This window comes from Urtica dioica, chromosome 6, assembly GCF_054948205.1.
Source record: "Urtica dioica subsp. dioica isolate 48M chromosome 6, U.dioica_male_clone48M_v1_H2, whole genome shotgun sequence".
Classification (NCBI taxonomy): Eukaryota; Viridiplantae; Streptophyta; class Magnoliopsida; order Rosales; family Urticaceae; genus Urtica; species Urtica dioica.
In genome coordinates this window covers 8,475,423-8,497,475 of record NC_142761.1, presented here as the reverse complement: position 1 = coordinate 8,497,475, position 22,053 = coordinate 8,475,423, and the positions used below count along the sequence as shown (strand labels likewise).

The 22,053-nt window shown below is 43.6% G+C and overlaps 2 protein-coding genes across 2 annotated transcripts; both read right to left on the bottom strand.

Annotated features, from left to right (window-relative positions):
* Positions 1-4,711: 4,711 nt before the first annotated feature.
* Positions 4,712-9,932, bottom strand: LOC149393275 (uncharacterized). The gene is made up of 3 exons (XM_089617963.1): positions 9,648-9,932; positions 5,218-8,205; positions 4,712-4,775 (listed from the first exon to the last, which is right to left on the bottom strand). The coding sequence occupies exons 2-3, from the start codon at positions 7,332-7,334 to the stop codon at positions 4,712-4,714; spliced, it is 2,181 nt and encodes a 726-aa protein (XP_089474089.1). The 5' UTR covers positions 7,335-8,205; positions 9,648-9,932.
* A 4,073-nt stretch (positions 9,933-14,005) lies between these two features.
* Positions 14,006-18,422, bottom strand: LOC149393274 (uncharacterized; the record flags this gene model as incomplete). The annotated part of the gene is made up of 2 exons (XM_089617962.1): positions 17,993-18,422; positions 14,006-16,550 (listed from the first exon to the last, which is right to left on the bottom strand). A coding segment is annotated over exon 2 (1,674 nt), but the record flags the coding sequence as incomplete, so codon positions are not given.
* Between the last annotated feature and the right edge of the window lie 3,631 nt (positions 18,423-22,053).

Genomic DNA, 22,053 nt, shown 5'->3' with positions numbered 1-22,053 from the left:
TGAAGACAACATTAATTCTGAAAAACGGTTATTTACGGAATTAAATATATATATTTATAGTAATACTGTATATTTATTGTTGGATCAAGTAAATAATTTTTTTTTTATTTATTGTTGGACAAGTAAATAAGAGTTAAATGAGTTTAAAACAATTGGGCCTTGCACTGAGCAAATTTCGGCCTCCCCCTACTTCTAAATGGCCGATTATATCAATTAGGCAAAAAACCAAATTTTTCTCTTTGTTGTTCCTAAAATAAAGGAGAGATAGAGTAAGAGAAATTTTATTATTTAGACTTAAAAGTGATTAAATATCAAGATTATACCTTAATTTTGAAAATATCTCAAATGAACTTTTGACCCAAAATCGGACAAAAATACCCCTCTGAAACCTATACATCTCTCACTCTTTATTTTTATCATTTCAATATTCTCTCCCACACTCAAGTCCACTCAAATCCTCTTTACTTAAGAGGATTTCAAAAGAATCATGGGTAATATTACTAACTTAATTATTTTTACAAAGTTTATGATTGTATATGATAGAATGTAGCAATAAAAATCGATCAGATCTAGAAACATAGTCCAAAATCTGAGTTTCAACTTTTTTGTACGATGATATACGATATGGTAGGATGAGATTTAACTTTTTGTATGATGAAATTTTGAAAAAAAAGTTACGGTCTGTACGATGCTGTACGATGCGGTACGATGCTATACGATTATGTACGATGCTGTACGATTATGTACGATGCTGTACGATTATGTACGATGCAATATGATAGTTAAGCTAATTTTTCATAGTTTGACTGTTTTTTTTTTCAGTTTTTGTCATGGTTAACGGCACTTGGGAGAAGGAAGGACACCTATGGATTTTCACCAATGCAGATACGCATGCATTTGAAGTTCCGAAAGAGGTTACGTACACGGAGTCAGTAGATTTTTTATACGAGAAGCTCGAGTTAGACAGATTCGTGTTCGACTTAAAACTCTAAGTCCCATACACAATCGGTACAATTTTGTTGGGTCCTGCCATTTTGAAGGACAATGGTGATGTTTTGCATTTTATGAAGCACAAATATCGTAATAGATTTCCACTTTGTGTAAGTTTGGTACTGAAACAGATCATTGCGCCTAATGCGTATCGAGGAGTATGTAAAGGGAAAGATGTGGAAGTTGGAAGGGTGTCTCACAATGAACCGAAGAAGAGACGGAATACTCTTGTTATCGAGGATCGACAAAATGATTCTATAATTGAAAACAAAGACAATGGCTGTGACGATGACTTGTTTAACGAGTACAAGGGTACCGAAAACGGTGACGAAGTATACATGCGTGATAGAGATTGTAATCACAACACTGACGAATATGATGGACACAGTAGTGACGAAGGTGATGAATACGAAGTTGGCAAATGTGATGAATACAAAGGTGGAAAAGATGATGAAAACGAAGATGGCGAAGGTGATGAAGAGAATAATGACGGATATGATGGAGATAACAATGGTAGAGGTGAAGAATTTAAAGAATTAGCCAATCCAGAAGAATATGAAGAGTTTGTGGAAACGTTTACAGTACCAACGGGTCATTGTGAACCATCGGGTCAATGTCAGCGTGATCCTCCGATGATCGGATCACCTATCGTTCCTTATTCATGGAAAGCACCCGAGTTCACCGCCGATGATGTTGTGAAGGAAGAACCGAGTCATTATCCAAGTCATTCTTCTACAGGTAATTTAAGTGGATTTAAATTTTCAAGTATAATTTGTTAAGTTATTGTTTAACTAACCTTTGAAAGTAACCGGTAGCTCAGAAGAAATATATATTGGGCAGCAGTTTGAAAACAAACTTGAATTGAAGAAACATATCCACCTGTACGTGTTGAAAAATAATTTCGAACTTAGAGTGAAATCTTCTTCGAAAAAGAGATGGTATGTTCTATGCAAAGACGAGAAATGCACATGGAGGTTGAGGGGTGTCGTGTAGTGGTCTGAGATGTGGGAGATTACGTTGTACGAGGGTAAACACTCATGTGCGCGTGTTGTTCGAACAGTGGGCCATCGAGGAGCTGCACCATGGGTCATCGGTCACGTATTTAAGGACAAGTACTCAATTAACTCTATGGCGGAGTATTCGGCGCATAACGTCAGGGAAGAAGTGAAGACAAGATGGGGTGTGAGCATATCGTATTTGAAAGCTTGGAGATCCAGAGAGAAAGCTATTGGGTACGTGCGGGGTACACCGGAACAATCGTACCAGATGTTACCGTTTTGGCTGTACATGTTGAAGCAAAAGAATCCTAGGACATTAACAGACTTTGTGCAAGATGGTGACAAATTCAAGTATGCTTTCTTTTCTATCGGGGCGTGTCGTAGAGACTTCAAAGCATGTCGGCCGGTCATAGCATTGGATGCTGCATTTCTGAAGACAAAATACGGTGGACAGTTGCTTTGCGCAATTGCAATGGATGTGAATTCACAATTATATCCATTTGCATTTGGAGTTGTAGATAACGAGTGTCATGCTTCTTGGATTTCGTTTTTGAGAAGATTGCGAGAAGCTATCGGTGAAGACGTACCTAATTTGGCGTTCATGGCGTCCTGGTGCACTGCCGCTTGGATGATGCCGCTGAAACTCTACCGAATCTCGTCTGAGCATTCGGCATTGAAGCTGGTGGCGGCGTCTAATTATTCGACATTGAAGCAGATGGCGGCGTCTGAACATTTGGCATTGAAGCTGATGGCGGCGTCGTCCCAGGGTGCAGAATCGCCGGGTATGTCTGCATGGGAGACGGATGATGTTGTGTGTAGGCAAAGAACTGTCACTAAAAGACCTCCATTTGAGCTTGTTGCTCACGCCTCATCTCTTCCATTGCGACCTGTTGTGCGGCCAACGTTGCTTGTAGCTCGCTAACCACTGGATCTGGAACGCGCCTCGATGACAAACCTGATGACGAGCTCTTGTCCTGAGCCTGAGCCAAGAGATATGAGGATCTCGGGATCAAGGGAACTATCTTGACATACCAATCTTGACGTTGCCCGAGAACAGTATCCATCGCCTACTACTCCGCCTGGTCTATATCAAACGTTTGGCCTGACTCCGAAGCTTGTCGCTGAATATCCTCGACTTGAGTCCTAATTCACGCCTTAAAAAATATGTTAACAAAATTATTAAGATTATCGACTATTGATTATTAAGTAATTAACACAAGTAACTTACAAATGCTTGTTTCGCCCAATCTGACGTCCAATTGCCTTGATCATCTTGATGTTTTTTCTCCTACGTGTCTAACACCGAGGCCAAAGTCCCCTTCCCTACTCTGCAGTTTTTATCAAAATATGAGTAATGTATTTATTGCAAAATAAATATTACAAAATTAGAATAAACTTACGTTCAAATGTCGATGAGCCAAGAAAGAAATCGACCCTTGTGTGGACTTCGTTTTCTTGTTCTTTGAATTGTCCCTGTTGCGATCAGACTTATTATGCAAATATTAAATTGCGTTATAATTTGATTTGATAGAAGATAACATAATTTTTTTGAATTATACATTACCTTCCAATCGTCAGTTACGAACTCCTCTATCACCTTCTCCCAATTGTCTTTTTGATATCCTTTTGAGATTTCTTTCTTGGCGACATTTATTTGCCCGCAACATTTGCCTAAAAAAGTCCCTGATAATCTAGACTTTTGGTTGCGCCTCATTTGCTTAGCATCGCGAATGATAGTCTGGTCAATCTGATGACGAAAGCAGTCCGCCGAAAGCAGCTCCTCGGTCTCATCATCCTTGTACACGAAAGTGTACTCGGAATGAAGTGCGCTCAGAATATTGCCCAACATCTGGGGCGTTACTTCATTCCAATCACGAACTATGACCGGGATATGGACTTTCACCAAAGCGCCGCCACGATTGTTGAATACTCCTACCTTTTTTTTATTGTTTTCCTTACATCCTGGTAGAAGGTTTGGTTGATTGGGTCCCACCTAACAACTTTCGCATCGGGTACCCAATGCGCTGCTTTTGCCGAAGTAGAGCCGGTCGTTGGTCCCCTTGTTTTCTTAGGACCTTGTGAACCCGGTGTCTCTAGCGGAGACTCATATCCACCTGCTCCTGAACGGTGTAGCGGAGACTCATCTCCACCTGCATCTGACATCCTGTAAGATGTGAACAATATTAGTAAATAAATATTAGTTTTCAGTTTAAAAAAAAACGTGGACGGCACCACGGATTTTATTATTAACAAACCTCACATATGGTGGAGGAAAACCTTGGTTACATACTAGTAAATAAACATACTAAAAAGATATTACTCATTCATCGTCATCTATGTCACGACCCGCGACTTCTCGTCGGCGGCTCACGGGCCGAGACGGTGGGGTTACGTCTCAGATTTCAACATCAATATATAACAATATATCTCATATCAGCGGAAATAGAATCAAATCAACATAATAACCATAATACTTATATTTAACATAACACGATCATATATAAGTACTATAAGTGGTTATACGAAAACCTGGGTAAATTTTTCGCTGTTTAACTTTAGGAATTAGAGCCTTATAGCGACTCTTATTTATACACAAGCTCCCTAATTTTAAGTATATATACAAGGGATAGTTTGGGGATCATAGTTTACGAAAGGGGTTCAACAAAATATAGATATTATTATAGAAGGATTTGAACCCGGGTGAGTTCCCATTAGCCCAAAGGTCAAGAGATACACGTCTGGTCTTCATCTACGACTTCCTTATTCACATCGGCGCCTTGCCCTTCTCTACATTACCAAGGGTCATAAAACTATGAGTCGATTGACTCAGTAAGTGGGAGTCTAACCTAGAAAAATAAAAGCGACTAATGCCATGTGATAACATGTGACGTGCAAACAGGCACTTAAGAATGCATGGATGCAAATCTAACAAGTTCTAGAGCATGACTCGTGTGTACACACTCTAACTAGTACTTGTCGTCTTTAAGGTTACACACATCCCCCGCTATAACCTCTAGAACGACAAGAGACCAGCCTTAGACTTCGAGCAGCAGTCGTCCGGTACGAAACTAAGAACTCGTAATGACCATATCGAGTACGAAAAGCAGTTTTCGGGATGTCTTCATCTCGAACCTTCAGCTGATGGTATCCCGAACGCAAGTCAATCTTCGAGAACACTGTCGCCCCTGACAGTTGATCAAAAAGATCGTCGATCCGCGGCAACGGATACTTGTTCTTGATCGTTACTTGGTTCAATCCACGGTAGTCAATACAGAGCCGTAGAGAACCATCTGCTTTCTTGACGAACAAGACCGGTGCTCCCCAAGGCGAATGGCTTGGTCGTATGAACCCTTTGTCAAGCAACTCTTGTAGCTGCGTCTTCAGTTCTTTCAATTCCGCTGGAGCCATACGATATGGAGCTTTCGATATCGTAGCTGTGCCTGGAATGAGTTCTATGTTGAACTCAACTTCTCGATCAGGAGGTGGCCCTGGAAGATCTTCTGGAAAAATATCAGGGAAATCTCTAGCAACTGGAATCTCCTGTAGCTGCGGCTTGACCGTCTTCGTGACGTCTACCACGCTTGCAAGGTAACCAGCGCATCCCTGATGCATCATCTTCATGGCCTTCAGCGCCGATACGATCGGAAAACTCGGTTTCCGAGAGGAACCTTGGAACTGCAGCGGTCCAAGTCCTAGGTTCTGGAATAGAACCGACTTCTTTTCGCAATCTATGATTGCATGGTGGGTACTTAACCAATCCATTCCAAGGATTACGTCATAGTCCACCATTTCCAATTCTATCAAGTCTGCTTTCATTATCCGATCATGAACTCGGATTGACACATCTCTATACCAGTATAATGACTGGTACTTTTCCCCAGAAGGCGTAGCCGTGACGAACGGGTACGAGAATTCCTTCTGATACTCAGCTAACTGACCAGACTTCCTAGATGCGATGAATGAATGCGTGGCTCCTGAATCTATCAATGTATATGCAGAGAAGGAATCCACGAAAATCTGACCTGTGACAGCGGTGGACGACCCTGCTCGCACATCATCTTCACTGATGGAGAAGACCCTGGCATTGGCTCTCGGCTGCTCTTTGGGTGCAGGGGTCTTTACTTCTGGATTCTCACATACCCGAGACAGATGACCCTCTTTCCCGCATTTGAAACATACCAGCGCACGAGCATAACACTCTCCCTCGTGCGATCTGCCACACCTTCGGCACACGGGCGACTGATTGCTTCCAGAGGTCCTAGGCTTCTTACTAGGCGGCCCTGACCGTCCGCTATCATCACGGCCTCTGTTCCGGTTCACCGACTGTGATCGGTTTCCAGAACCTCCCTGAGGTCGATAACTCGAGCCTTGCTGGGACCTCATTCCGTCTCCTCGCTGCGGCCGACTCTCCCATCCTGACTGGGATCTGAATCTTTTCCTTGATTCACTCTGCTTTGGGCCAGCAGCTTCAGAAGGTGTTGCAGCAATTGGTTTCGGTGCAGGAGTTCGATCACGCTCGCGCCAACCAGCAATCTGTAAAGCTCTTTGCACGGCGTTGGCGTAAGAGCGAGGTCCATCATCGCCATTATCAACTTGGCTCACAATATCCACGTTGAGCCCATGCATGTACTTCATCTTCCTAGCCTGATCAGTAGCGACTAGGGAAGGAGCGAACCTTGCTAACGTGTCGAACTTTGTCGTATATTCTGATAATGACATTGAACCTTGTTGAAGGCTCATAAACTCGCGCACCTTGTTCGATAGGTTAGCTTCACTCAGGTACTTCCCATGGAACAAATTGAGGAAATGGACCCACGTCATTGAGTGGACATCCTCAGATGACGCCACCACTTCCCACCAGCCCCTAGCCTCATCCTCCAGTTGATTCACAGCGCAAGCTACTCTCTCGCTATCAGACAGCTGCATGTAATTGAAGATCTGTTGTATCTTCTTTACCCAGTTCTCAGCTGCAGCTGGATCAACATGGCCATCAAACGTCGGAGGCTTCTTCTTACGAAACCTCTCGTATACCGGCTCGCTCACAGGAGGAACGACGTCAGGAATATGGAAGTTGAGCTCCTCAAGAGGATCCACAGGCACTGGCGGTGGATTATCTAGTCGTTCTCCTGGAACTGGAGGCACTGGGTGCTGTTGAGGCGGCGCATTCAGCCTCGTTAAGAGTTCTGCGATCGTGCGGTTCTGTTCCTCTAGCTGCTGCGCGAACCTCTTATTCATCTCATCTCTCTGGGTCGCGTCGGCAGCTTGTCTCTCCAGCGCGCGTCTAATCTCCGTGAGATCGGCCGCTGTAGCATTCTCGGCATTAGACGGGTTTCGTCTAGGGCTCATGCCTGCTCAATTCTACTCATGGAAGAGGGCACGGTTTAAATCCAAGTCACAACATCGAGAATGCGAGAAAAGAAACCATATCAACACACGATCCTAACTCAAAACGACATTTCACAAACATTTCTCATATCTACATCAAGTCAAAAGATATATGAAACATGCATTCATGCATTTACTCTTTACACGTCACATGGCAACTAACGCTATTTATACAAATCTAGACTCCCAAAAAGAGACTAGCCTTCTCCGAGGCTTAGCCAGACGAGTTTCAAAAAGGGTAATCCTGACACTGCTTACTAACCATCTGCGTCCTATCAACAACAAGGCAACATTAAGCTCAGTATGATCCCACCATCCGTACCGGAACGTGTATCTCAAGTCTACAGAAAAGGCTAAACCTGGGCTCTGATACCACAAACCCTGTCACGACCCGCGACCTCTCGTCGGCGGCTCACGGGCCGCGACGGTGGGGTTACGTCTCAGATTTCAACATCAATATATAACAATATATCTCATATCAGCGGAAACAGAATCAAATCAACATAATAACCATAATACTTATATTTAACATAACACGATCACATATAAGTACTATAAGTGGTTATACGAAAACCTGGGTAAATTTTTCGCTGTTTAACTTTAGGAATTAGAGCCTTATAGCGACTCTTATTTATACACAAGCTCCCTAATTTTAAGTATATATACAAGGGATAGTTTGGGGATCATAGTTTACGAAAGGGGTTCAACAAAATATAGATATTATTATAGAAGGATTTGAACCCGGGTGAGTTCCCATTAGCCCAAAGGTCAAGAGATACACGTCTGGTCTTCATCTACGACTTCCTTATTCACATCGGCGCCTTGCCCTTCTCTACATTACCAAGGGTCATAAAACTATGAGTCGATTGACTCAGTAAGTGGGAGTCTAACCTAGAAAAATAAAAGCGACTAATGCCATGTGATAACATGTGACGTGCAAACAGGCACTTAAGAATGCATGGATGCAAATCTAACAAGTTCTAGAGCATGACTCGTGTGTACACACTCTAACTAGTACTTGTCGTCTTTAAGGTTACACACATCCCCCGCTATAACCTCTAGAACGACAAGAGACCAGCCTTAGACTTCGAGCAGCAGTCGTCCGGCGGCCTAAGAGTTTTAACATCTGTCTGGGATCCACTAATGGTACCACTTCATTCGACGTCGGCGCCACCCCCAGGCCCTCATAGCCCGTCAAGGTCTTCAGGCCTTCATAGCCTGGCAACAAAGTCGGGTACGACTCTTGGTCGACTCCCCGCTCTTCAGGCCTTCATAGCCTGGCAACAAAGTCGGGTACGACTCTTGGTCGACTCCCCGAAATATGAGTACTCAGCGCCATCCCCCAGGCCCTCATAGCCCGTCAGGGTTCAATTCCTTTTTGGTACCATCGACACATCATTTCTTTAGGGTTCGGGTACTCTGCAGCACTCAGAGTACACACCTATGCTACTTACAGGAGAGCGACTCGGGTTAAATCCCGAAAGAATTATCATTTCACTTTTATGCTCGTTAGTGTTTTAAGTTGAAGACTCGGGATATGACTCCCGGTACTCCTACCCTCGGCTCGAATCCGAGAGTCCAACATGCTCTCCTGTCACCTCAGATCTAGCTAAACTCTATGGTTAGCAGAGGGATCTAACTACAACAAAATAGCAACGTGGCTGGTTCAAGTTAGCATCTGAACCTATGGGTATAAACCCAACTAAATTTTCCAAAAAGAGTGGCCGAAGCCTTAATCTTTGGTGTTTGTGTCTTTTAAGGCTTTTCCTACTATTTTATTATTAACACGTAAATGCACGTAAACAGGATCATTCCCTTGGTAAGTAGTTGACTTATGTCTCCACACTTACCTGGAATACTGTGACAGAAGCTCGACGACCTCCGGCGATGTCTTGCTTTTCACGTTCTATGAGATACTTGACGCTTGTCGAAACGTCTAAAGAACTAGCATCCGAGGTTGAAAGTCCGTTAGTTATTGGATTCAAAATTACTTGAAAAATATAGGGTCCGGTGTCGGGATTAGATTTGAGTCGGTTCGGAATTCGATAACGAGTTACTTCCTTAAGTCCAAACTCTTATCAATTTCCAAAATTCCAAATCCGACATCTCGATTCAAAAACCCGAACCCAAACACGACCAAACACGAATCCAACTAACTAGTCGCAAAATTCTTAGACTTGTCATTAAATCCACATTTCAAATTCAATTCTCACGTCTCAAAATCCCTAACAAACTAGAATATCTCAACATCACAAAACAACCAAAGCAAATTACCTAGCCAAACAAGTCTCACGGCCAAACAAAAGAATGCTCACGGCCAAAGGCACACACATGGCCAAAAATATTTCAAACTCACGTTCATAATTCCAGCTTCAATACCCTGTTTTCAAAAATTCATAACTCACTCAATTCTCAATGGATTTACACGTTCTTGCTCATTTTAGAAACCTCATGACGTCTATTATCCAAGAAAAATATCAACAAATCCAAGTTAAATTGGTACCGAACTGCCCACGTCAATTTACAGAGGCTGTTCACAGCGAGCTCAAAATCCTCAAATCATTCAAAACGGACTCAAAAACACAAATCCGAGCTAGGAACATCATTAATCAAGTCCAACAACCAAATAAAACCCATCAATTCTACTGATTTTAGCTCGGATAAAAAACCCCCAAATCAATGAAACCTAATTTCGAGTTCCTCAATTTGGTTAAACAAACCTCACCTTGCGTTTGGAGAAATCAACCTCTCCGTGCTCACTCTTCTCTTCACCGGCGTCCTCTCTAGCTCGCGGAGGCTTGGCGGCGGTCGCTCGACCTCCTCGGCGAGGCGCGCACGCACGGAGCTCAGGGTCGGGCTGATGGCGCACGGGGATAACGAACGGGGAGGAAGAAGAATGAAGCCGCGAGAGTGATGAGGTGATCTGGTTCGGCCGGAGCTCGTCCTTGGAGCGGTTTGGAATTTTTTTTTTCTTTGTTATCCTTTGCAGGTTTCGCGTGGGAGAAGAGGAAGAAGAAGATAAAGACTTGAAGAAGATAAGGAAGAGAAGAGAGATAAGGTGAGCTGGCCGAATGTGAGTGGAGAAAAAGAAGGGGATAAGAACATCACGTGGCATCTTCTCATTGAGCCACACGTCTCTTGAAACCACCCCTCAAAAATCTTTTTCTTTCACTCTCGTCCCTCAATTTGTTGCACTTTAATCCTTTCCAAATAAATTCTCTCAAACTCGTCCTTAATTTATAAAAAAAATAATCATGTAAAATAACCGAGAATTTCTTATTAATTCCCGTTATTTTAAATATATTTAAGGGATTTCGGAATTTATTTTCATTCTTTAGATTTTAAGTCTCCGAGTACGTTCCGAATAAATTTATTCGGAAATAAATATCGAGTTTACTCGAATATCCTTATTCCGAAATTTCATCGACCTTAAATATATTTATGATTATTATTTTTTTTTCTCCAAGATATTTAAAATTTAAGGACGTCTCATGTGCAACAAGAATTTGATTCAAAATAAAACTTGTTTATTTTATTCAAATTCACAAGTCGAGCATTACAAAAGTTTGTATATTACAATCTCTACCCCCTTAGAAGAGTTTCGTCCTCGAAACTTAGAACAAGGCAGGGTATTTCTTTTGCATTTCGCTCTCAAGCTCCCAAGTAGCTTCTTCTGCGGAGTGTTTCTTCCATAGTACTTTGACTAGAGGTATTGTCTTATTCCTTAAGACTTTCTCCTTGCGATCTAGGATTGCAACAGCTGGTTCTTCATATCTGATGTCAGGAGAAATTTCCACCTCTTGATCTTGCAGTACATGTGAAGGATCAGACATGTATTTCCGCAACATCGATACGTGAAACACATCATGAAGGTTGGACATAGACGGCGGTAGGGCTAGGCGATACGCTGCCTTGCCTACTCGTTCTAGAATCTCAAAAGGTCCAACATATCTCGGGCTGAGCTTTCCTTTCTTCCCGAATCTCATGACACCACGCATCGGGGAAACTTTCAAAAAGACTTTATCTCCTGCCTCAAACTCTAGAGGTCTTCTACGCTTATCTGCGTAGCTCTTCTGACGACTTTGTGCTGTCTTCATCCGGGCTTGTATTTTCTTGATCGCTTCGGTGGTCTGCTCGAGCAATTCAGGCCCGATGTACTCGCTCTCACCAGCTTCATCCCAATGAACTGGAGAGCGACACTTTCGCCCATAAAGAGCTTCATAGGGTGCCATCCCAATCGTCGCTTGGTAACTATTATTGTACGAGAACTCTACCAAGGGAAGATAACGACTCCACGAGCCGTGGAATTCCAAAACACACGCTCGGAACATATCTTCTAACACTTGGATCATGCGTTCACTTTGGCCGTCGGTTTGGGGATGAAATGCAGTGCTGAATTTCAATCGCGTCCCCAAATGTTGTTGTACACTCTTCCAAAATTTGGACGTAAAACGACCATCACGGTCAGAGACGATTGAGCTAGGAACTCCATGTAGACGGACAATCTCTTTGATGTAGAGTTCAACGAGTTTATCCACGGTGTGAGTAGTCTTGATGGACAAAAAATGAGCTGATTTGGTCAATCTGTCGACAATGACCCAGACTGAGTCGTGACCAGCTGTGGTTTTTGGCAAACCTGACACGAAATCCATCGTTATCTGCTCCCATTTCCACTGTGGAATCTCAAGTGGTTGCAGAAGTCCAGCTGGTTTTTGATGCTCTGCCTTAACTTGTTGACAAGTTAGGCACTTCTGAACAAACTCAGCTACATCTCTCTTCATTCCTGGCCACCAATATACCTTTTTCAAGTCTTGATACATCTTTGTCACACCTGGATGTACCGAATAGGGTGTCCCGTGAGCTTCTACCATCAATTGCTTTCTGACTTCCTCGTTGGATGGTACACAAACTCTTCCATTGCACCTTAGAACCTCGTTCTCATCCAACTTGAAGTCACCTTCTTTACCATTTTGAGCCTCAAACATCTTCCCAAGAAGATATTCGTCTGCGTACTGACCATCTTTGATCTGTTCCAGCAACATCGGACGTACGCTGAGAGCAGCTAATCTCCCAGTGATCAACTGAAGTTCTAGCTGCTGAACATCGTCCTTTAGTTGAAGAGAGGTTTCAACCAAACTTGCTAAGGACGCTACAGATTTCCGGCTAAGCGCATCTGCGACTTTATTTGCCTTACCAGGATGATAATGTAAATCAAAGTCATAATCATTCAGGAGTTCCATCCAACGTCCTTGGCGCATATTCAACTCCTTCTGAGTGAAGAGATACTTTAACGTTTTGTGGTCTGTATAGATGTCACAATGGACTCCGTACAGGTAGTGTCGCCATATCTTGAGTGCAAACACTACAGCAGCAAGCTCTAGATCATGGGTAGGATACCTAGTCTCGTAATCCTTCAGCTGTCGCGAGGCATAAGTGATGACCTTTCCATGTTGCATCAAAACAGCGCCCAAACCTTGCTTAGACGCGTCGCAGTAAATAGCGAATCCATCAACTCCTTGTGGAATAGTGAGCACTGGGGCGGTTGTCAACCTGTTCTTGAGCTCTTGGAAGCTCTTCTCACAGGTCTCGGTCCAAAGGAACTTCTGTCCTTTACGGGTTAGTTGGGTTAGGGGCATGGCCAACTTAGAGAATCCTTCCACAAACTTCCTATAGTAGCCAGCAAGACCCAAGAAACTCCTTATTTCAGTGACTGTCTTTGGCTGACTCCACTGCCTCACGGCTTCCACTTTAGCAGGATCTACCATGATACCAGCGCTACTGACAACATGACCAAGGAATACTACACGCTCCAGCCAAAATTCACACTTCGAGAACTTGGCGTATAGTTGCTTTTCCCTCAGCCTTCTTAGCGCTAGTTCCAGATGCTGCTCATGCTCTTCGTTAGTTTTCGAGTAGATTAGAATGTCGTCGATGAACACGATCACGAACTTATCCAGAAAGTCCTCAAATACTCGGTTCATCAGGTTCATGAACGCTGCCGGCGCGTTAGTCAATCCAAACGACATAACTAAGAACTCGTAATGACCATATCGAGTACGAAAAGCAGTTTTCGGGATGTCTTCATCTCGAACCTTCAGCTGATGGTATCCCGAACGCAAGTCAATCTTCGAGAACACTGTCGCCCCTGACAGTTGATCAAAAAGATCGTCGATCCGCGGCAACGGATACTTGTTCTTGATCGTTACTTGGTTCAATCCACGGTAGTCAATACAGAGCCGTAGAGAACCATCTGCTTTCTTGACGAACAAGACCGGTGCTCCCCAAGGCGAATGGCTTGGTCGTATGAACCCTTTGTCAAGCAACTCTTGTAGCTGCGTCTTCAGTTCTTTCAATTCCGCTGGAGCCATACGATATGGAGCTTTCGATATCGTAGCTGTGCCTGGAATGAGTTCTATGTTGAACTCAACTTCTCGATCAGGAGGTGGCCCTGGAAGATCTTCTGGAAAAATATCAGGGAAATCTCTAGCAACTGGAATCTCCTGTAGCTGCGGCTTGACCGTCTTCGTGACGTCTACCACGCTTGCAAGGTAACCAGCGCATCCCTGATGCATCATCTTCATGGCCTTCAGCGCCGATACGATCGGAAAACTCGGTTTCCGAGAGGAACCTTGGAACTGCAGCGGTCCAAGTCCTAGGTTCTGGAATAGAACCGACTTCTTTTCGCAATCTATGATTGCATGGTGGGTACTTAACCAATCCATTCCAAGGATTACGTCATAGTCCACCATTTCCAATTCTATCAAGTCTGCTTTCATTATCCGATCATGAACTCGGATTGACACATCTCTATACCAGTATAATGACTGGTACTTTTCCCCAGAAGGCGTAGCCGTGACGAACGGGTACGAGAATTCCTTCTGATACTCAGCTAACTGACCAGACTTCCTAGATGCGATGAATGAATGCGTGGCTCCTGAATCTATCAATGTATATGCAGAGAAGGAATCCACGAAAATCTGACCTGTGACAGCGGTGGACGACCCTGCTCGCACATCATCTTCACTGATGGAGAAGACCCTGGCATTGGCTCTCGGCTGCTCTTTGGGTGCAGGGGTCTTTACTTCTGGATTCTCACATACCCGAGACAGATGACCCTCTTTCCCGCATTTGAAACATACCAGCGCACGAGCATAACACTCTCCCTCGTGCGATCTGCCACACCTTCGGCACACGGGCGACTGATTGCTTCCAGAGGTCCTAGGCTTCTTACTAGGCGGCCCTGACCGTCCGCTATCATCACGGCCTCTGTTCCGGTTCACCGACTGTGATCGGTTTCCAGAACCTCCCTGAGGTCGATAACTCGAGCCTTGCTGGGACCTCATTCCGTCTCCTCGCTGCGGCCGACTCTCCCATCCTGACTGGGATCTGAATCTTTTCCTTGATTCACTCTGCTTTGGGCCAGCAGCTTCAGAAGGTGTTGCAGCAATTGGTTTCGGTGCAGGAGTTCGATCACGCTCGCGCCAACCAGCAATCTGTAAAGCTCTTTGCACGGCGTTGGCGTAAGAGCGAGGTCCATCATCGCCATTATCAACTTGGCTCACAATATCCACGTTGAGCCCATGCATGTACTTCATCTTCCTAGCCTGATCAGTAGCGACTAGGGAAGGAGCGAACCTTGCTAACGTGTCGAACTTTGTCGTATATTCTGATAATGACATTGAACCTTGTTGAAGGCTCATAAACTCGCGCACCTTGTTCGATAGGTTAGCTTCACTCAGGTACTTCCCATGGAACAAATTGAGGAAATGGACCCACGTCATTGAGTGGACATCCTCAGATGACGCCACCACTTCCCACCAGCCCCTAGCCTCATCCTCCAGTTGATTCACAGCGCAAGCTACTCTCTCGCTATCAGACAGCTGCATGTAATTGAAGATCTGTTGTATCTTCTTTACCCAGTTCTCAGCTGCAGCTGGATCAACATGGCCATCAAACGTCGGAGGCTTCTTCTTACGAAACCTCTCGTATACCGGCTCGCTCACAGGAGGAACGACGTCAGGAATATGGAAGTTGAGCTCCTCAAGAGGATCCACAGGCACTGGCGGTGGATTATCTAGTCGTTCTCCTGGAACTGGAGGCACTGGGTGCTGTTGAGGCGGCGCATTCAGCCTCGTTAAGAGTTCTGCGATCGTGCGGTTCTGTTCCTCTAGCTGCTGCGCGAACCTCTTATTCATCTCATCTCTCTGGGTCGCGTCGGCAGCTTGTCTCTCCAGCGCGCGTCTAATCTCCGTGAGATCGGCCGCTGTAGCATTCTCGGCATTAGACGGGTTTCGTCTAGGGCTCATGCCTGCTCAATTCTACTCATGGAAGAGGGCACGGTTTAAATCCAAGTCACAACATCGAGAATGCGAGAAAAGAAACCATATCAACACACGATCCTAACTCAAAACGACATTTCACAAACATTTCTCATATCTACATCAAGTCAAAAGATATATGAAACATGCATTCATGCATTTACTCTTTACACGTCACATGGCAACTAACGCTATTTATACAAATCTAGACTCCCAAAAAGAGACTAGCCTTCTCCGAGGCTTAGCCAGACGAGTTTCAAAAAGGGTAATCCTGACACTGCTTACTAACCATCTGCGTCCTATCAACAACAAGGCAACATTAAGCTCAGTATGATCCCACCATCCGTACCGGAACGTGTATCTCAAGTCTACAGAAAAGGCTAAACCTGGGCTCTGATACCACAAACCCTGTCACGACCCGCGACCTCTCGTCGGCGGCTCACGGGCCGCGACGGTGGGGTTACGTCTCAGATTTCAACATCAATATATAACAATATATCTCATATCAGCGGAAACAGAATCAAATCAACATAATAACCATAATACTTATATTTAACATAACACGATCACATATAAGTACTATAAGTGGTTATACGAAAACCTGGGTAAATTTTTCGCTGTTTAACTTTAGGAATTAGAGCCTTATAGCGACTCTTATTTATACACAAGCTCCCTAATTTTAAGTATATATACAAGGGATAGTTTGGGGATCATAGTTTACGAAAGGGGTTCAACAAAATATAGATATTATTATAGAAGGATTTGAACCCGGGTGAGTTCCCATTAGCCCAAAGGTCAAGAGATACACGTCTGGTCTTCATCTACGACTTCCTTATTCACATCGGCGCCTTGCCCTTCTCTACATTACCAAGGGTCATAAAACTATGAGTCGATTGACTCAGTAAGTGGGAGTCTAACCTAGAAAAATAAAAGCGACTAATGCCATGTGATAACATGTGACGTGCAAACAGGCACTTAAGAATGCATGGATGCAAATCTAACAAGTTCTAGAGCATGACTCGTGTGTACACACTCTAACTAGTACTTGTCGTCTTTAAGGTTACACACATCCCCCGCTATAACCTCTAGAACGACAAGAGACCAGCCTTAGACTTCGAGCAGCAGTCGTCCGGCGGCCTAAGAGTTTTAACATCTGTCTGGGATCCACTAATGGTACCACTTCATTCGACGTCGGCGCCACCCCCAGGCCCTCATAGCCCGTCAAGGTCTTCAGGCCTTCATAGCCTGGCAACAAAGTCGGGTACGACTCTTGGTCGACTCCCCGCTCTTCAGGCCTTCATAGCCTGGCAACAAAGTCGGGTACGACTCTTGGTCGACTCCCCGAAATATGAGTACTCAGCGCCATCCCCCAGGCCCTCATAGCCCGTCAGGGTTCAATTCCTTTTTGGTACCATCGACACATCATTTCTTTAGGGTTCGGGTACTCTGCAGCACTCAGAGTACACACCTATGCTACTTACAGGAGAGCGACTCGGGTTAAATCCCGAAAGAATTATCATTTCACTTTTATGCTCGTTAGTGTTTTAAGTTGAAGACTCGGGATATGACTCCCGGTACTCCTACCCTCGGCTCGAATCCGAGAGTCCAACATGCTCTCCTGTCACCTCAGATCTAGCTAAACTCTATGGTTAGCAGAGGGATCTAACTACAACAAAATAGCAACGTGGCTGGTTCAAGTTAGCATCTGAACCTACGGGTATAAACCCAACTAAATTTTCCAAAAAGAGTGGCCGAAGCCTTAATCTTTGGTGTTTGTGTCTTTTAAGGCTTTTCCTACTATTTTATTATTAACACGTAAATGCACGTAAACAGGATCATTCCCTTGGTAAGTAGTTGACTTATGTCTCCACACTTACCTGGAATACTGTGACAGAAGCTCGACGACCTCCGGCGATGTCTTGCTTTTCACGTTCTATGAGATACTTGACGCTTGTCGAAACGTCTAAAGAACTAGCATCCGAGGTTGAAAGTCCGTTAGTTATTGGATTCAAAATTACTTGAAAAATATAGGGTCCGGTGTCGGGATTAGATTTGAGTCGGTTCGGAATTCGATAACGAGTTACTTCCTTAAGTCCAAACTCTTATCAATTTCCAAAATTCCAAATCCGACATCTCGATTCAAAAACCCGAACCCAAACACGACCAAACACGAATCCAACTAACTAGTCACAAAATTCTTAGACTTGTCATTAAATCCACATTTCAAATTCAATTCTCACGTCTCAAAATCCCTAACAAACTAGAATATCTCAACATCACAAAACAACCAAAGCAAATTACCTAGCCAAACAAGTCTCACGGCCAAACAAAAGAATGCTCACGGCCAAAGGCACACACATGGCCAAAAATATTTCAAACTCACGTTCATAATTCCAGCTTCAATACCCTGTTTTCAAAAATTCATAACTCACTCAATTCTCAACGGATTTACACGTTCTTGCTCATTTTAGAAACCTCATGACGTCTATTATCCAAGAAAAATATCAACAAATCCAAGTTAAATTGGTACCGAACTGCCCACGTCAATTTACAGAGGCTGTTCACAGCGAGCTCAAAATCCTCAAATCATTCAAAATCGACTCAAAAACACAAATCCGAGCTAGGAACATCATTAATCAAGTCCAACAACCAAATAAAACCCATCAATTCTACTGATTTTAGCTCGGATAAAAAACCCCCAAATCAATGAAACCTAATTTCGAGTTCCTCAATTTGGTTAAACAAACCTCACCTTGCGTTTGGAGAAATCAACCTCTCCGTGCTCACTCTTCTCTTCACCGGCGTCCTCTCTAGCTCGCGGAGGCTTGGCGGCGGTCGCTCGACCTCCTCGGCGAGGCGCGCACGCACGGAGCTCAGGGTCGGGCTGATGGCGCACGGGGATAACGAACGGGGAGGAAGAAGAATGAAGCCGCGAGAGTGATGAGGTGATCTGGTTCGGCCGGAGCTCGTCCTTGGAGCGGTTTGGAATTTTTTTTCTTTGTTATCCTTTGCAGGTTTCGCGTGGGAGAAGAGGAAGAAGAAGATAAAGACTTGAAGAAGATAAGGAAGAGAAGAGAGATAAGGTGAGCTGGCCGAATGTGAGTGGAGAAAAAGAAGGGGATAAGAACACCACGTGACATCTTCTCATTGAGCCACACGTCTCTTGAAACCACCCCTCAAAAATCTTTTTCTTTCACTCTCGTCCCTCAATTTGTTGCACTTTAATCCTTTCCAAATAAATTCTCTCAAACTCGTCCTTAATTTATAAAAAAAATAATCATGTAAAATAACCGAGAATTTCTTATTATTTCCCGTTATTTTAAATATATTTAAGGGATTTCGGAATTTATTTTCATTCTTGAGATTTTAAGTCTCCGAGTACGTTCCGAATAAATTTATTCGGAAATAAATATCGAGTTTACTCGAATATCCTTATTCCGAAATTTCATCGACCTTAAATATATTTATGATTATTATTTTTTTTTCTCCAAGATATTTAAAATTTAAGGACGTCTCATGTGCAACAAGAATTTGATTCAAAATAAAACTTGTTTATTTTATTCAAATTCACAAGTCGAGCATTACAAAAGTTTGTATATTACAATCTATGCCTATAATGTTAATATCATCTTCTATATCGACATCAACATCTTCTCCCTCAAAAACGACCCGTCTCTCATTTTATCTTCTTCATCATCGTCAATGACAGTCACTAACTCAGCTTCATCGGTTTTGTGTCGATGATTCAAACGCTCGATGTTTGACAACTCTATAGTCAATGGGATCGAGGCTGAATTGGAGAGGTCAACTTCAGGAATGTCCCAAATCCCTCTATGATTGCATTCCTAGACGATTTCCCAATCGTTGCCTTTAACAAGATCTTCGATGTAAAAACTTAATTCACTTGAGTCGCGAGTACGTACGGCTCCTCTTTAAACCACTGTTTCGCAGTATAAGCACTCGTTTCTCCAGTAGTCTTATCGGTGTGCACTAATCGGTTTGCATGATACTTGTCACCGTACCAAATGCATTTAAACAATACAACACTACAGTTATGCCTATAGTTCACCACGATGACGTCTTCCATTCGACCATAGTAAGTGAAATCATCCACAAGCACACATACACCACTATTTTGAGTGACTCGTTGATTATCACGATGACGAGTGATGAACTTCACGCCATTTACAAAGCAGCTCGGATATTGATATGCAACTTGAAGGGAACCGATAGAAAGCGAATAGAGCTTGTCAGACACGTCAGAGCCACTAGCTTTCATATAAAAAATCTGGTTACGAAAGAAAGCATTGATTAGCACTTGTGCGTTTATAAAAAAATTGCATTGATATTGTGTTATTACCTTCTTCTCAAACCAAATTTTGAACCTCCCTCTGCTTCAATATCGCGAATTCCAGATTCGCTCAGGAGATCCAAATGCTCATTGTTGTTAAAAACATTACACAACGATACAATAATGAATTGAAACACATTCTCAACGATAATGAATTGAAACACATTCTCAACGATAATGAATTGAAACACATCCAAATTTTGAACCTCTTTCTATGCTCTGCTTCAATATACAAGAATGAATTGAAACACATTCTCAACGATAACTTACGTCAAATATGGATCCACTTCAAGAAAGTTGTATAGATGTACCACTCCGCATTCTCTTTCTGTTCATCGTCTAATACTATTGGCTTCATCATCTCATAAGGCACACACATCTCGGATCGAAAATCAGAGAGCTCTCACACTTGAACTTCATCGACACTTTTTTTATCTTCAAGATACCTTGCAACGAACGTTAGAGCTTCTTCTATAACATAAGCTTCCGTAATAGAGCCTTCTGGTCTAGCTCTATTTTTGACAAAATGTTTTAACATCCCAAGGTATCTCTCAAATGGGTACATCCACCGCATATGCACTGGGCCACTATACAACGCTTCCTCTGGTAGATGAATCGCCACGTGAACCATGATCGTGAAAAAAGCTGGTGGAAATATCATCTCAAGCTTACACAAGATCTCGATGATGGACTCTTGCGCATTTTCAAGATCTTCTACTCTCAAGGTTCTCGAACTTATCAACTTGAAAAAGTTGCAAAGCTCGGAGATCGTCTGCTGTATTTCTTTTGGCACAAAAGGATGAATACCAACAACCAATAACCTCTGCAAGATCATGTGGAAATCGTGTGACTTCAAACCTGTGAGTTTTCCGTCATCAGTCACATTTTTCTTCAATTTCCAGCGAGCCCATATGGGAATTTGACAGATTGTAGGAACTCGGTAAATCGCTGCCTCTGATCAAGGGTTAGGGTGTTCGATGCTTGCGGTTTGTACCAAGAATCCCCTTGTTTTTTTCCAGTGGAGAGCGGTCTTGATGTCCAACCGTAGTTCTTCTTTTCTAAGCTGAGCATGGTTCCGAGAAGATTCTCGCACACATTCTTCTCTTTGTGCATGAAGTCCATGTTATGCTTCAACTCTAAATCTGATCAGTACGGCAACTCGTAAAAGATGCTTTTCTTGGCCCAATTTAGTTCGCACTCGGCTCGATTTCGTTTTCTGCCCACGGAGCCAACGTGTTTTCCAGTTGTCGTGCAAGACACACTACCCAACTAAGCAAGTATGTCTTGCGGAGTCAACTTCTCGGGTTTACTGCGTTTCTCGTGGTGATCCTTGTAGTGATCGGTGCTTTTCCTCAATCGGTGACGCGTACGCAAGAATCGACGATGGTCGTAGTACACGATCCTGTTTCTGACTTTCAAAGACGGCGTGTCAAGGTTGCACGTAGGGCAAGCGAGATACCCATGGCCACTCCATCTCGATAAATACGATCGAGCCAGAAAATCGTTTATCGTCCAGAGTAGCGCGGCAAGCAATCGAAACACTTCATCGCTGGCGCCATCTCGAACACGAAATCCGGTCTCCTACAGTTCTTTTAGCTCTTCAACAACTGGCTGCAAGAACACGTCCATGTCCTTTCCTGGTGAGTGAGGCCCCGGGATCAAAAGCATCAGCATCAGGTACTCTTTCTTCATGCACAACCAAGGCGGCAAGTTGTACGCAGTTAGTACCACAGGCCACATGCTGTACGATAGACTCATTTCTCCGAATGGATTAAATCCATCCTCAGCTAGTCCAAGCCGCACGTTTCTAGGCTCTGCAACAAAGCCTGGGTATCTTTCATCCAGGTTTTTCCACGTCGTACCATCCGCAGGATGTCGCAGAATACCAACTTCCCTGACGCGATCTCTTTCGTGCCACTGCATCAGAAGCGACGTGTGTCGAGATGCGTACAACCACTTCAATCGATCTTTCATGGGAAAATATCCCAAAATCTTTTTCGGTATCATTTTC

Bases quoted from the DNA above. Each gene is read 5' to 3' on its own strand.
- LOC149393275 (XM_089617963.1), bottom strand. From the start codon at position 7,334: ATGAGCCCTAGACGAAACCCGTCTAATGCCGAGAATGCTACAGCGGCC. The intron at 4,776-5,217 runs GTATCCGTTGCC...TTGGTAATGTAG, and splicing joins CAAGTAACGATCAAGAACAA to AGAAGGGCAAGGCGCCGATG.